The following is a 12,155-nucleotide window of genomic DNA, read 5'->3' on the forward strand; positions in this document are numbered from 1 at the left end:
ATCCGGTGTGAGAAAAGATGTCTAGTGACAGTAACCGAAGAAAAAAACGCGTATCGAGTAGGTCAGAGCACAACGACAATAACTACAAAAAAAACGAGAAATCAAAAAAGAGATAATTAAAGAAATTTATAAGGAAAGATAATAGAAGATTAAGAAAGAGAAGAGTAAAGTTAGTTAGGAAGGTTTTTGAAGGAAAATTTTTGGATGAAAAATGATGAAAAAATAGGGGAGTTTATATCAGGAGGAGAAACGTCTATGTCTAAAGTTTTGAGAGAAAAAAGAGTGTGTTTAAAACACATTAGACTAAGAAAGCAGCGATATCGGAGGAACTGAGGGCTTTTATTGAAAAAAAAACGGAAAAATTCTATAAAAAAGATGGGGCAGATACAAAGTCGAAAAGAAGAAGAAAAAATAGATACAATAGGATTTTCAAGTAGGTTTGATAGTAAAGGAGTAGAAGGATTATGTAAAGGAGGCCAAGGGATTAATAGAGTTCAAAAGAGTTTATCTTTAAGGAGTTATGAAGGAGGAAAGAAGGATAAGATGAAAAATACAGAAGGAATAGTGGAAGCGGTAGAAAAAACAATGGAAAATTTAAAATTAAAAGAAACATCATTAGATGAACAAATTTTTGAAAAAGGATCGGAACATGAATTGTCAGAACGTGCAGCAACAATTGGTGCATCAGCAACGGATGCCTTACCATTTAAAAATCATGCGCATACTAGGGGCTCTATACCATTTTCTTTCTTTGAGAATATTAAAACAAAGAAGAATAATGGTCAAGATAAGGAAAACCAAGTGAATCACCAACTTTTAGAAACATCAATTACCCAACCATCATTATCTATTCTTCAGCCAAAAGATACCATCCTTATAAAACGTGAACGAGATTCTATTTCGGATACAATAACTCCGGTTAATTCTTTAAATCTTAATATGGAAACATCATCTACATTTATGTTTTTTCCTTCTTCATATTTATCATTTAAGAATCTGGATGTAGATGATATGATACAAAGACTATTGGATGCAGGATATTCTGGGAAAGTTACAAAAGCAATATGTCTTAAGAATGCAGAGGTTTTTGCTATTTGCCAAGCAGCACGTGAAATATTTTTATCTCAACCTTCTTTATTAGAACTTACTCCTCCTGTTAAAATTGTTGGAGATGTTCATGGTCAATATGCAGATTTGATTCGTTTGTTTGAAATGTCCGGATTCCCACCATCTGCAAATTATTTATTTCTTGGAGATTATGTAGACCGAGGAAAACAAAGCCTTGAAACAATCTTATTATTATTATGTTATAAAATTAAATATCCAGATAATTTTTTTCTTTTAAGAGGAAATCACGAATGTGCTAATGTTACAAGGGGTACTTATATTAGCTTTTGGCATATTTTTATCATTGCTAATGATATTTAGTTTATGGCTTCTATGATGAATGCAAACGAAGATGTAACATTAAAATTTGGAAGACATTCATTGACGTCTTCAATACTTTACCAATAGCATCAATTGTTGCTTCAAAAATATTTTGTGTACATGGAGGATTATCTCCCTCACTTTCATATATGGATGAAATTCGACAACTTGAGCGGCCTACCGATGTTCCTGATTATGGCTTACTTAATGATCTTTTATGGTCTGATCCTACAGAAACAACGAGTGGGTGGGAAGATAATGAGCGTGGCGTAAGTTATTGTTTTGGAAAAAACGTTATTCAGCAATTTCTTCAAAAACACGATTTCGATCTAATATGTCGGGCACATATGGTTGTAGAAGATGGATATGAGTTTTTTAATGAGCGTACATTAGTTACTATATTTTCAGCGCCAAATTATTGTGGGGAATTTGTATATTTAAATTAATTATTATTATTATTATTCATGTTATTTTATAGGATAATTTTGGCGCAGTAATGTCTGTTTCAGAAGAACTTTTATGTTCATTCGAATTGTTAAAACCATTAGATTCTCATCAGTTGAAACGAAAAATGAAAAAAAGTCGCCGGAATGGGTATTTTTATTTCTTTTTTTATTTCTTAAAGACCTTGTCTCTAATAATTTATATAGTTCACATATTCACTTATCTCCTCCTGCACATCAATACCCTCAGTCGTTTTAATTCGTGTATCTCTTTATTATACTTACTATTTTTTATCGTTCTTTATTGTATTCATGAAAAATTAAGGTTAGTTTTAATAGCATCAAAAGTTACTGTATACAGTTTTTGCACCTGCTCCTAACTTTTGAAAGGAATTATTGATTTTATAACAATTTGGTTTTTATTAATTTACACATGTATATACTTTTTACTTGCATAACAGATACATGTCAATTATAAACTATTTTATTTTTCATCTTTTTTCCTTGAAATGACTTATATATTCTCCTTTGAAATACCATATTACTCTAATATTCTGATTAATTAGATCATAAGAAACTAATATGATTTTATCGAGTTTTTAACTACATAAAAATCTTTAGCATATCAAAAATATTAAATGCAGAAATCTTCAGAAAATACAGAGAAAATAGCCTGGAAACCTTCATCTTGGAGATACAAGCATATAAAACAAAATGTAATATATGAAAATCAAGATGCACTTAAAATGGTGAGTCTAATTGAATTATAAAAACATATAACTAATTAAAGACTGTAAATAAATTGAGGTCATTGCCACCACTAGTTCATTTTCAAGAGGTATTTTTATTATAAAGTCTTTTTTATTATTTACATTTAGATTTTGCAATTAAAAAAACAACTTAAAAATGTTGCACTTCATAAATCTTTCTTATTCCAAGGAGGAGATTGTGCAGAATCTTTTAATGCATGCACTTCTGTAATATGGAATATTCTATCGATAGTTTTGTGACTTTTGAAGGATTTAATTGATTCCAAGTTAAAAGTTATTCTTCAAATGAGTATTATTTTGATTTTAAGTATTTTTTTGGAATAAATAGGCTTTTCTTACATAAAAAGACATTAATATTCCTGTTGTAAATATAGCTCGTATAGCAGGTCAATTCTCAAAGTATTTGATGCATTTTTATATGATAAAATCTTATAATTTGTAAGACCAAGATCAAAGTCTACAGAAATTATAAACGGAAAAGAAGTATTATGTTTTAGAGGGGAATGTATCAATGGTTACTCTTCAGATGAGCGAAAACCGGATCCAGAAAGGATGTTAAAGGCATATTTTCATTCTTCAACAACTCTTAATTATATACGTTTGCTCTCATCTTCTAGAGAAGACGGTTTATATACACTATTAGAGTCAGATTATTCTTTTCTTCTGGATAATAATTTAGGGAAAGAATGTTTTACAAACATTAAATCCTTTGATTTGTCAAATTTAAAAAAAATAAACGGATTAGATAGCAATTTTTTATTAAAAAAACCATATATTTTTACAAGTCACGAAGTATAATATATATATTGGTTACTTTAATGATTGATATAAGCTCTAGGGCCTATTGTTGGAGTATGAAGAATGTATGACACGAAAAATAAGAGATCCTGAAACAAATGAAGAAAAATGGTGGAATTTAGGAGCTCATTTTTTATGGATAGGTGATAGAACAAGAGACATTGATGGTGCACATGTGGAATATTTTAGAGGCATTGAAAATCCAATAGGTTATTAGAAAAGCCGCAAAAAATAAATTAAACTAAATATAGGCATTAAAATTGGCCCAACATTGAAACCTGATGAATTAGTCAGATTATTAGATATTGTAGATCCTAATAAAGAATTAGGGAAAGTTACTTTGATATTCAGATATGGTTATGATAAGGTATATTAAAAATCAATTCTTACATAATAATAGTTTTAGATTAAAACATATTTTCCACAACATATTAAAGCAATTCAATCTTCAGATCATAAAGTTATATTCGTATGTGATCCAATGCATGGTATAACTTTTTTAGTTAATTGCGAATTTTAATATTAACTAGGAAACACATTATTTTCTACTGAATATCCTAGTTATAAAACAAGGAAATTTTCTCATATTTTACTTGAACTTAAATTATGTTTTAATATCTGTAAAGCTTATGGTTCTCACTTAGATGGTGTTCATTTTGAATTAACTGGAGAAGAAGTAACTGAATGCTTAGGAGGTAGTATGCAACTTGAAGATAAAGATCTTCCCAAGACATATAAGACACTCTGTGATCCAAGGTAATTGTAAAGATAATAATATTTAGATTTAATCTTTTTTTTAAGACTCAACTATAAACAAAGTTTAGAAATAGCATTCTTAATTGCAAAATATTGGAAAAAATATCAAGATCCAGCTTCATCTGCATAAAATGTAATTTTTTAATATAACAATCTATTATTGTATATATTTACACATTTCTAAATAATAAATGTTTTTTTTATAATCAACAAGGTAAAATATCACTAAAGGTTTAATGACTACATATCTATTTGTTAGAATTCAAACTATAAAAATGCTAAAAAATAAACCCATGTTAGAAATAACAAAGAATTTCATATGGTATTATATATATAAACACATGCCAATACATGACCTATATAATTGTAATCAATAGCATCATGCATACATTTTGGATTTTGCTCTAGTGCTTCCGGAATGCGCTGAATCAGAATGCGAATAAAATTCAATCATTTCCTTATCTGGTATTTTCATTGCTTCTCTAAACCGTTTCCTACATTTGATTATATATATTTTTCTTTCTATATATCTCAACATACCCAATAGCTCTTAAAACCTCTTCATTACTTGTTGATCGAGTCCAAAGACCCAAGCGTACAAATCCTTTTCGAATATTCACTACCACGCCCATCACCTCATTATCCCCTTCATTTTCTAGTGTTTCTCCAATCGCTGCTAGCATCTAATTTTGTTAAGCATATATAACTAAATATATCTACCTACAATATGCAACCATAATTCATCGATATTGACAGATCTTCTATCTCTATTATTATATGACCATCTTCCACCCCTTTGATTCTGCTTATCTTCCCATTCAGGCCTAACTCCTGTTTTGAACAAATGGTAATCACTTTTGGGTGGCAATTGCGATGCTTTAGCAATGTTATTATAAATCCTAACCCTAACTTAGTAATGTAGAAGATCTACCCAGTGATCTAACCCCCAGAACTCCTCAACACTATCAAACGTAATCACTTCTTTTAAACTATCCGCCCAAGCATCTGTTGTATTTGCTCTTTGACCTGGTGTTAGAGGCTTAGTAAACCAAAGCGTCCATTTATGCATAAGTGGATGTTTAACTGTAAAATTCTTCGAATTATGAAAAACCGTTACAACCGATGATACATTTGAACTATTTAAATTCTCTGAAGAATCAATAACATTTGATGAAACCCCATTTCTTAAAGAATCCTTATTTTCACTTTCACAAGGATCATTCTCTTCATCTTCTACTTTATTCTCCTCATTTTCCTTCTTTTCTAAATCAATTTTGGAGATCTTTTTGATCTGATTTTCTATTTCATCTTTTTCAACTTCTACTGAACTTTCAATTTCTGTTTTTTCTGGAAGATCCTTCTTAGTATGTTCCTCCATTCCTTCAAAACTGTTCTTATTTATTTAATTCATTCTAATTGGTTAAATCTTACTTTTTTATATTTTTTTTCTTAAATTGCTATTTTTTTAATGTCAAACTCGATAATTTAAAAAAAAGTCTAAAAACTTAATTTTGATTCTTAATTTTTTTTAAGAAAAATCTACAATTATTTTTTTTTAAACCTGATCTTTTTAACTTCTTTAAAAAAAGTTAAAAAACCTTTTAACTTTTTTTAATCTTTTTTTTAATATTTTCTAAAACATTTTCTAAGGGTTTATTAAAAAATATCTAAGGTTCAATCGAATATCTTAAAATATTAAAAAATAAATTAAACTAATTTATTTTTTAATAAAAATATAAGAAATCAGTTAAGAAAAGGCTCATTTATACTTAAGAAATACAGAGGGCCTTTATTAGAAGGTTTTATTTCTTAAATTTATATTTTTAAATTACTCGGAAATGAAATGGCAGAGTAATAAACATGAGGTTAGAAAAAAGATAAAAAAAGTAAAAGATTAAAAAGGTTAGGAAAACGAAAAAGAATTGGAAATTAAAGGGTATATAAAGGGAATTAGAGTAAGAGAAGAAAACTGATGAGTTTGAAAAAGGGAAAAAGAAGATTCGAATGATTATGAGTTAGAAGATCTTTCAGATAAAACTACCCTAACAGAATTTTTTAAAAAAGTATGAGAGTTTATAAAAGAGAAGAATGGCTTATAGGATTCAGATTGAGGATCTTCGCAATATGATTTCTACTATTAAGGAAAATGTACAACAAATTGAACAGCTACATCAAAGATTATTGAATGAGATTACGGAAGAACAGATAACATATTTGCATCAACAGTTGGATGATACGAAGGCACGGACTCGGCATATACAGAATTTGGTTCGAGATGATATTAAAATTTTAGAAAAAAAAAATAAACAATCAGCGCAAACAGCCGATTTGCAAGTTCGACTAACACAGACGAGTAATATTAAAAAAAAGTTCTTAGAATCGATTCAAAATTATTCAAAAGTTGAGAATTCATTTAATCAACGATATCGGCAGAGATTATGTCGTCAAATAGAGACAGTAAATCCAAATATGACGCAAGAAGAGATCCATGTTGCACTAAACGATGATCAAGGGATGCAAATCTTTAGTCAAGCAGTAAGAAATAATATATTTATAAATCAAGATTAAACTGGATAGTTGTTGCGAAGTAATCGACATGGCGAAGCACGTATTGCTTTACAAGAAGTACAAGAACGGCATCAAGATATTAAAAAGATAGAGCAAACAATTATGGAATTAGCAGAATTATTCAATGAAATGAATATTTTGATAGAACAGCAAGATGAACCGCTTCAAGTTATTTCACAACAAGCAGAGACCGTTTATACAAATATTGAACAAGGTGTTCAACATCAAGATAAAGCAATTGAAAATATACGTGCTGCGCGACGTAAACGGTGTTATTGTTTTGGGTATGTTATTTCTTTTATATGTAATTATATATTAATAGCTTGAAAGATTAGTCGTTTTAATATTAATTGCAATTAGTGAGTTATATTTATTCTCTAACATAATATTTATAATTTTTTAGCTATTGTTATTATTATTGTCAAATGTATTGGAGGCGTTTGCAAAATATAATTTTCATAGAATTTATAATACATTTTTTAGGTTATAAAAACTTTATCTTAAAATAATTCATATTTATTTTTCCTTTTATTTTTTAATCGTAAAATTAATATTTAATTTTTCTTTCTATATATCTTAGATACTAATCATATTTCTTCTTTTTACATATTTCTTTTATATTTCCTTTTAAATAAATCTTTTGCAATAAAACCTTTTTTCTTATGTATAACTCCTAATCATCCTATTTAAATCTCATTTCTTTAAACATCATAAATATCTTATATTTCATGTTTGATATATCTACATATAAAATCTACGCATCTTGCGCCCTGCATATCTATCATTGTGTTGTTTCGCGCTCTTGCAGAGAGCTAATTTTACTATTAATTTAGCTGTTTAACTAACTACAGTCGCAAGGATAAGGGTCTCTATGACAGTTTTTTATATAGAAATACTAACTTTATGTGGGCGCTCTATAAAAAGTTTAAGGTTAGTTTTCGGTTAAAACTTTCTTAAAATGTGGAGTAAGCGTGGGTTAAGCAAGGGTTAAATTCATATTAAACGAATCTTAAACGTAAATTAAGAAAAATAAACCTATACGCTTCTTCACAAATTATATTAATCTTTGAAGCTATTACATGCGTATTTAGACAAATGGTTTAGCGTATTCTGCATATTTCACCACCTCAGGAAATATCTGCTTAAACAAAATTCACCGTGCGCTTCGAATGAGTCACTGCTCAAAGCCTAATGTGCGGGACCGTCACAAACATTTCCTCCAGTATCAATGCGAGACTCTAAAGCATCGTTCCTGGTCAACTCCTCACCTCATATAAGCGGATGACATATAGAATGTCTCCTTACAACTGCCACGAGGCGGTTTATAGGGACACGAAATCATCAAGACGCGTATAGTGTAATTACAGTACGCATACAATACGCATATACTTGCTGGATAAGGTGCCTAGGCAGGAGATAGAGTGTTAACTTCGAATTTGATATTAAATATAAAATATTTTGTTTGGCAGAACAAAAGATGCCTGTCAAAAGTATAATTCCCGATTCATGTTTACGAGCAAATATTGCGAAACAACGTAGGCCATCATTACCCTTATCTCCAATTTCAGGTGAAGGAACTGGGGAGTTTAAGAAGCGTAAAGAATCTTGCATAAAAAACACGCAATCATCAATGATTCAAGACGATTATAGGGAAGAAACAATAGCATATATGAAAACTATGGAGGTTGGTATTTTTAAAATAGTATAGTAAAGTGTTAAAAAAACCTTTAGAAGGCAACACTAGCATCACCCAAAATGATGGATTTACAACCAGAACTTGAATGGTATATGCGGCCATACTTGATTGATTTCATTCTTGAAGTGCATTCTGGGTTTCATTTACAACCCGTTACATTATATTTAACTGTAAATCTAATTGACCGGTATACATCTAAGAGAGTTGTTTTTAAAAAACATTATCAGTTACTTGGATGTGCTGCATTATGGATTGCAGCTAAATTTGAAGAACCAAAGGATCGTGTTCCAACCTTAAAAGAATTATCTACCATGTGTTGTGATAGTTATCGCGAAGAGATGTTTGTTCAAATGGAAAGTCATATTATAAAAACATTAGATTGGATGATTGGGCATCCGACGGCTTTTACATTTCTTCAGATGATGACTATATATGCAAATTTTCCAGAAAATATAGTAACACTTGCACAATTTTTCACTGAACTTGCTTTATTTCATCGTGATTTGATATGTTTACCAAGTACGGTAGCAGAAGCATCTCTTTTTCTTGCACAATCAATTTTACAGCCGAAGAAATATTATATGATTTCCTCTTCAGATACTTTTGCATGCATTAATACATTTCACTCTCATCTTAATAATATTTCAGATGTTATTCTTAAAAAATATTCACATATTGGTATCAAAAAGATAATTAGTGATTATCTTTCCTCAATTTCATCAACACGCACTTCTTTACAAGTCAATTCCCCTCATACGCCTTCTCCACATAGACATTCTCGACATTCTCAATTTTACCTTTGCATCAATAATCATACTTCGGAAACAATTGCTGATCAATTTGGAGATATACAGAAAAGTGAAACTGGTCTTCCTACACCACCTGCTGATGATAATGAATGCAATCATTATGCAGATGTGAGTCCTATGACTTGATTTTTTTAGATATATTTTTACAACTATCATGCTTTAATATCGTTTTTGCGCCGGAAGGTTAAATCTATCTGGATATGTTTCGCTTGATATTTATTGATAACATCTTATATTTACATTTTTTCATATTTAACATTCATATATATATATATATATATATATCAGTTGGCCATTTAGCGTCTATCTCTCTAATGCATTATTTGTTGCATTTCGGTTTTCGTTTGAATATTATATATCATTAATAAAAGCAATTCAATTTTCTATTTTATTTTTTTCTATATTTTCTCCTTAATTCCTCTAATGTAAGACTGGGCCGAAGCGGGCTCAAGTTCATCGAAAATCATGCTTCATCAAACTTTATATTTATACACATCTAAAGATGAGTTTGTTCTCGTTCCTGAAAGCAAATCAGGAAGCTTACTTGTGATTGACCGGCTAAATGGAAAATTGAATTTACATCGTTGTCTTTATATAAATTTTTGACATTTGTTAATGATTTAAATAGAAAGAGATACTTATCCTATTCCAATAAATCATGAAATCCTTCGTATTTATGGAATTCTTGGGATAATACGGTTAAAATATGGTTTTTTTATATTAAAATAACAATATTTATTTAATTAAAATAGACAAATATTTAATTATTATAACAGAAAGAGAAATTGTTGGAAAAATTGATCAAAACGATATATTTCGGATTAAATCAGTTCGTCTTATGTCTTTAAAAAACAAATATAAAGTTATTATTGATTTCTTTTTAAGTAAGTTTTAAAAATAACCGGTTAATAGGATCATGAAGAAGTGGAATATCTTAATTTAATAAAAAAACATTTAAAAACAGGAACATTTTATTTCTCATATACATTTGATATAACAAATACAATACAAAGGCAGATAGTATTAAATACTAAATCTCCATCATGGGAAATTGTAAGATCATTTGTAATAATGTAAAAAAATTATTAAGATTAGGCGGATGAACGATTCTTCTGGAATAAGTTTATTCAGTCCGATTTGATTGGCTTAAGAGAATCTTCTCATTCTGATGTATGTTTTATTCTTATTTTTATAAATTTATTATTTATTGATTATATATAGATAGATAACTATATACTACCAGTTATCTATGGATGTAGGTTTTAAGTTTTTCATTTTTCATTCCAATCAAGAAAATTAGTTGTAAAAATTACTCGTATAGCAATTAAGAATCATTTTTTAACTATTCTATTAATATCAAGACGCTCTAGATTTAGGGCAGGTATTATGTATTTTATTTCTAGGATTAAAACTAATCTGTTTATTAGGAACAAGATATTTTTCTAGAGGAATTGATGAAGATGGGAATGTTTCAAATTTTAATGAAACTGAGCAGATTGTTTTATTTGAAAATACAAATAAACTTTCAGGTGTTACTAAGCAATTAAAATTATCATTTGTTCAAATACGGGGAAGTGTTCCAATATTCTGGGCAGAAATAAATAATTTAAAATATAAACCGAAATTACGCGTTTTTAATATTAATGATTCTGTATCATATTTTTATATCTTTAATTTTTTTTTAATTAGAAATAGGTTAACTCGGCACGATTGCATTTTGATAAGCAAATTAGAATTTATGGGGATCAAATTATTGTGAATTTAGTTAATCAACATGGACGTGAATATAATATTAAGGCTGCTTATGAGGAAATTATTAAGATTTTAAGTGATCCTAAGATAAAATATTTTTATTTTGATTTTCATCAAGAATGTAAAAAAACGAGATGGCATAGAGTTCGAATTTTAATAGACCAGCTTATACCATACCTTAAACAAAAGTAATTTATATTTTGGATTTTATTAATATTTAATATTATAGTTATTGTTATATTGATTGTTCTGATCAAATATTCCCAATTTATTTTCAAACATCAATAGTACGCACAAATTGTATAGATTGTTTGGATCGTACAAATGTTATACAATCTGCATTAGCAAGATGGGTATTAACTAAACAATTAAATGATATCGGAATTTTCAATGATTATGAAAATATTGAGGATTATCCAGATTTTGATCACTTATTTAGAAATAGTAAATATAATTATTTTCATTATTTTTCTTATACAAATTAGTGTGGGCGGATAATGGAGATTTTATAAGTATTTCTTACTCTGGCACAGGAGCTTTAAAGACAGATTTTACAAGGTAAATTATCTAGAATAACTTTCTATTTTTGATAAATAAGGACCGGGAAACGTACGAAAAGAGGAGAATTTCGCGATTTAATTAATTCTATTATACGATATTTTCAAAATAATTTTACTGATGGGTCTCGTCAAGACAGTTTTGATTTATTTCTTGGAAATTATTTACCATATCAAGCCGGAAAAATTTCTTTACCCTATCATAGATCATTATTTATAAAATATGTAATATCTACTTTTTTTTTTTATTTTTTTAAGCTTATAAAAATTATAGATCCCATATGTTTTATTTTTTTCTATTTTCATGATTTTAGCTAAAATAATTTTACCTGGTTTAGAAAGTAATAAAATCTTAATTTAAAACTTTATAACTTATTCTAGATATTATTATTTCTCCTCATATTTTCTTGACCTTTTGGTTCTTTGTACTCATATGCTCGGCTTATTTTATAATATCTAATGGTCTATATTATGTAAATTGGCCAAAATTAGTTCCACCTGAATTTCTGAAATATAAAAAAATTTAAAATATTAGGTTTTATAAATAATACAAAAATTGATAATTACAAAGTTCTAAA

The 12,155-nt window shown here is 28.4% G+C and overlaps 6 protein-coding genes across 6 annotated transcripts; 5 read left to right on the forward strand and 1 right to left on the reverse strand.

Moving 5' to 3' along the window:
* The first annotated feature begins 158 nt into the window (after positions 1-158).
* Positions 159-2,330, forward strand: PNEG_03110 (serine/threonine-protein phosphatase PP-Z1). Its single transcript, XM_007876975.1, has 4 exons — positions 159-1,378; positions 1,429-1,859; positions 1,907-2,022; positions 2,079-2,330. Exons 1-4 carry the CDS (start codon positions 376-378, stop codon positions 2,128-2,130), a joined length of 1,602 nt encoding a protein of 533 aa, XP_007875166.1. The 5' UTR covers positions 159-375; the 3' UTR covers positions 2,131-2,330.
* A 178-nt stretch (positions 2,331-2,508) lies between these two features.
* On the forward strand, positions 2,509-4,325 carry PNEG_03111 (hypothetical protein; the record flags this gene model as incomplete). Its single annotated transcript, XM_007876976.1, has 10 exons — positions 2,509-2,620; positions 2,662-2,709; positions 2,750-2,948; positions 2,989-3,040; positions 3,085-3,433; positions 3,480-3,648; positions 3,691-3,806; positions 3,846-3,927; positions 3,970-4,195; positions 4,241-4,325. Exons 3-10 carry the CDS (start codon positions 2,927-2,929, stop codon positions 4,323-4,325), a joined length of 1,101 nt encoding a protein of 366 aa, XP_007875167.1. The 5' UTR covers positions 2,509-2,620; positions 2,662-2,709; positions 2,750-2,926.
* Positions 4,326-4,485: 160 nt separating this feature from the next.
* On the reverse strand, positions 4,486-5,640 carry PNEG_03112 (hypothetical protein). The gene is made up of 5 exons (XM_007876977.1): positions 5,627-5,640; positions 5,140-5,583; positions 4,920-5,094; positions 4,736-4,878; positions 4,486-4,689 (listed from the first exon to the last, which is right to left on the reverse strand). Exons 2-5 carry the CDS (start codon positions 5,571-5,573, stop codon positions 4,575-4,577), a joined length of 867 nt encoding a protein of 288 aa, XP_007875168.1. The 5' UTR covers positions 5,574-5,583; positions 5,627-5,640; the 3' UTR covers positions 4,486-4,574.
* Positions 5,641-5,917: 277 nt separating this feature from the next.
* On the forward strand, positions 5,918-7,216 carry PNEG_03113 (hypothetical protein; the record flags this gene model as incomplete). The annotated part of the gene is made up of 7 exons (XM_007876978.1): positions 5,918-6,060; positions 6,103-6,131; positions 6,183-6,258; positions 6,302-6,730; positions 6,773-7,047; positions 7,094-7,122; positions 7,167-7,216. The coding sequence occupies exons 1-7, from the start codon at positions 6,034-6,036 to the stop codon at positions 7,214-7,216; spliced, it is 915 nt and encodes a 304-aa protein (XP_007875169.1). The 5' UTR covers positions 5,918-6,033.
* Positions 7,217-8,220: 1,004 nt separating this feature from the next.
* On the forward strand, positions 8,221-9,415 carry PNEG_03114 (hypothetical protein). Its single transcript, XM_007876979.1, has 2 exons — positions 8,221-8,447; positions 8,495-9,415. The coding sequence occupies exons 1-2, from the start codon at positions 8,241-8,243 to the stop codon at positions 9,392-9,394; spliced, it is 1,107 nt and encodes a 368-aa protein (XP_007875170.1). The 5' UTR covers positions 8,221-8,240; the 3' UTR covers positions 9,395-9,415.
* A 318-nt stretch (positions 9,416-9,733) lies between these two features.
* Positions 9,734-12,104, forward strand: PNEG_03115 (hypothetical protein; the record flags this gene model as incomplete). The annotated part of the gene is made up of 14 exons (XM_007876980.1): positions 9,734-9,851; positions 9,897-9,977; positions 10,021-10,130; positions 10,181-10,321; positions 10,364-10,438; positions 10,490-10,523; positions 10,569-10,649; positions 10,696-10,919; positions 10,964-11,208; positions 11,250-11,464; positions 11,506-11,578; positions 11,619-11,802; positions 11,852-11,918; positions 11,959-12,104. 14 exons carry the CDS (start codon positions 9,734-9,736, stop codon positions 12,102-12,104), a joined length of 1,794 nt encoding a protein of 597 aa, XP_007875171.1.
* Between the last annotated feature and the right edge of the window lie 51 nt (positions 12,105-12,155).

This window comes from Pneumocystis murina (assembly GCF_000349005.2).
Source record: "Pneumocystis murina B123 chromosome Unknown supercont1.15, whole genome shotgun sequence".
In the NCBI taxonomy this organism is placed as follows: Eukaryota; Fungi; Ascomycota; class Pneumocystomycetes; order Pneumocystales; family Pneumocystaceae; genus Pneumocystis; species Pneumocystis murina.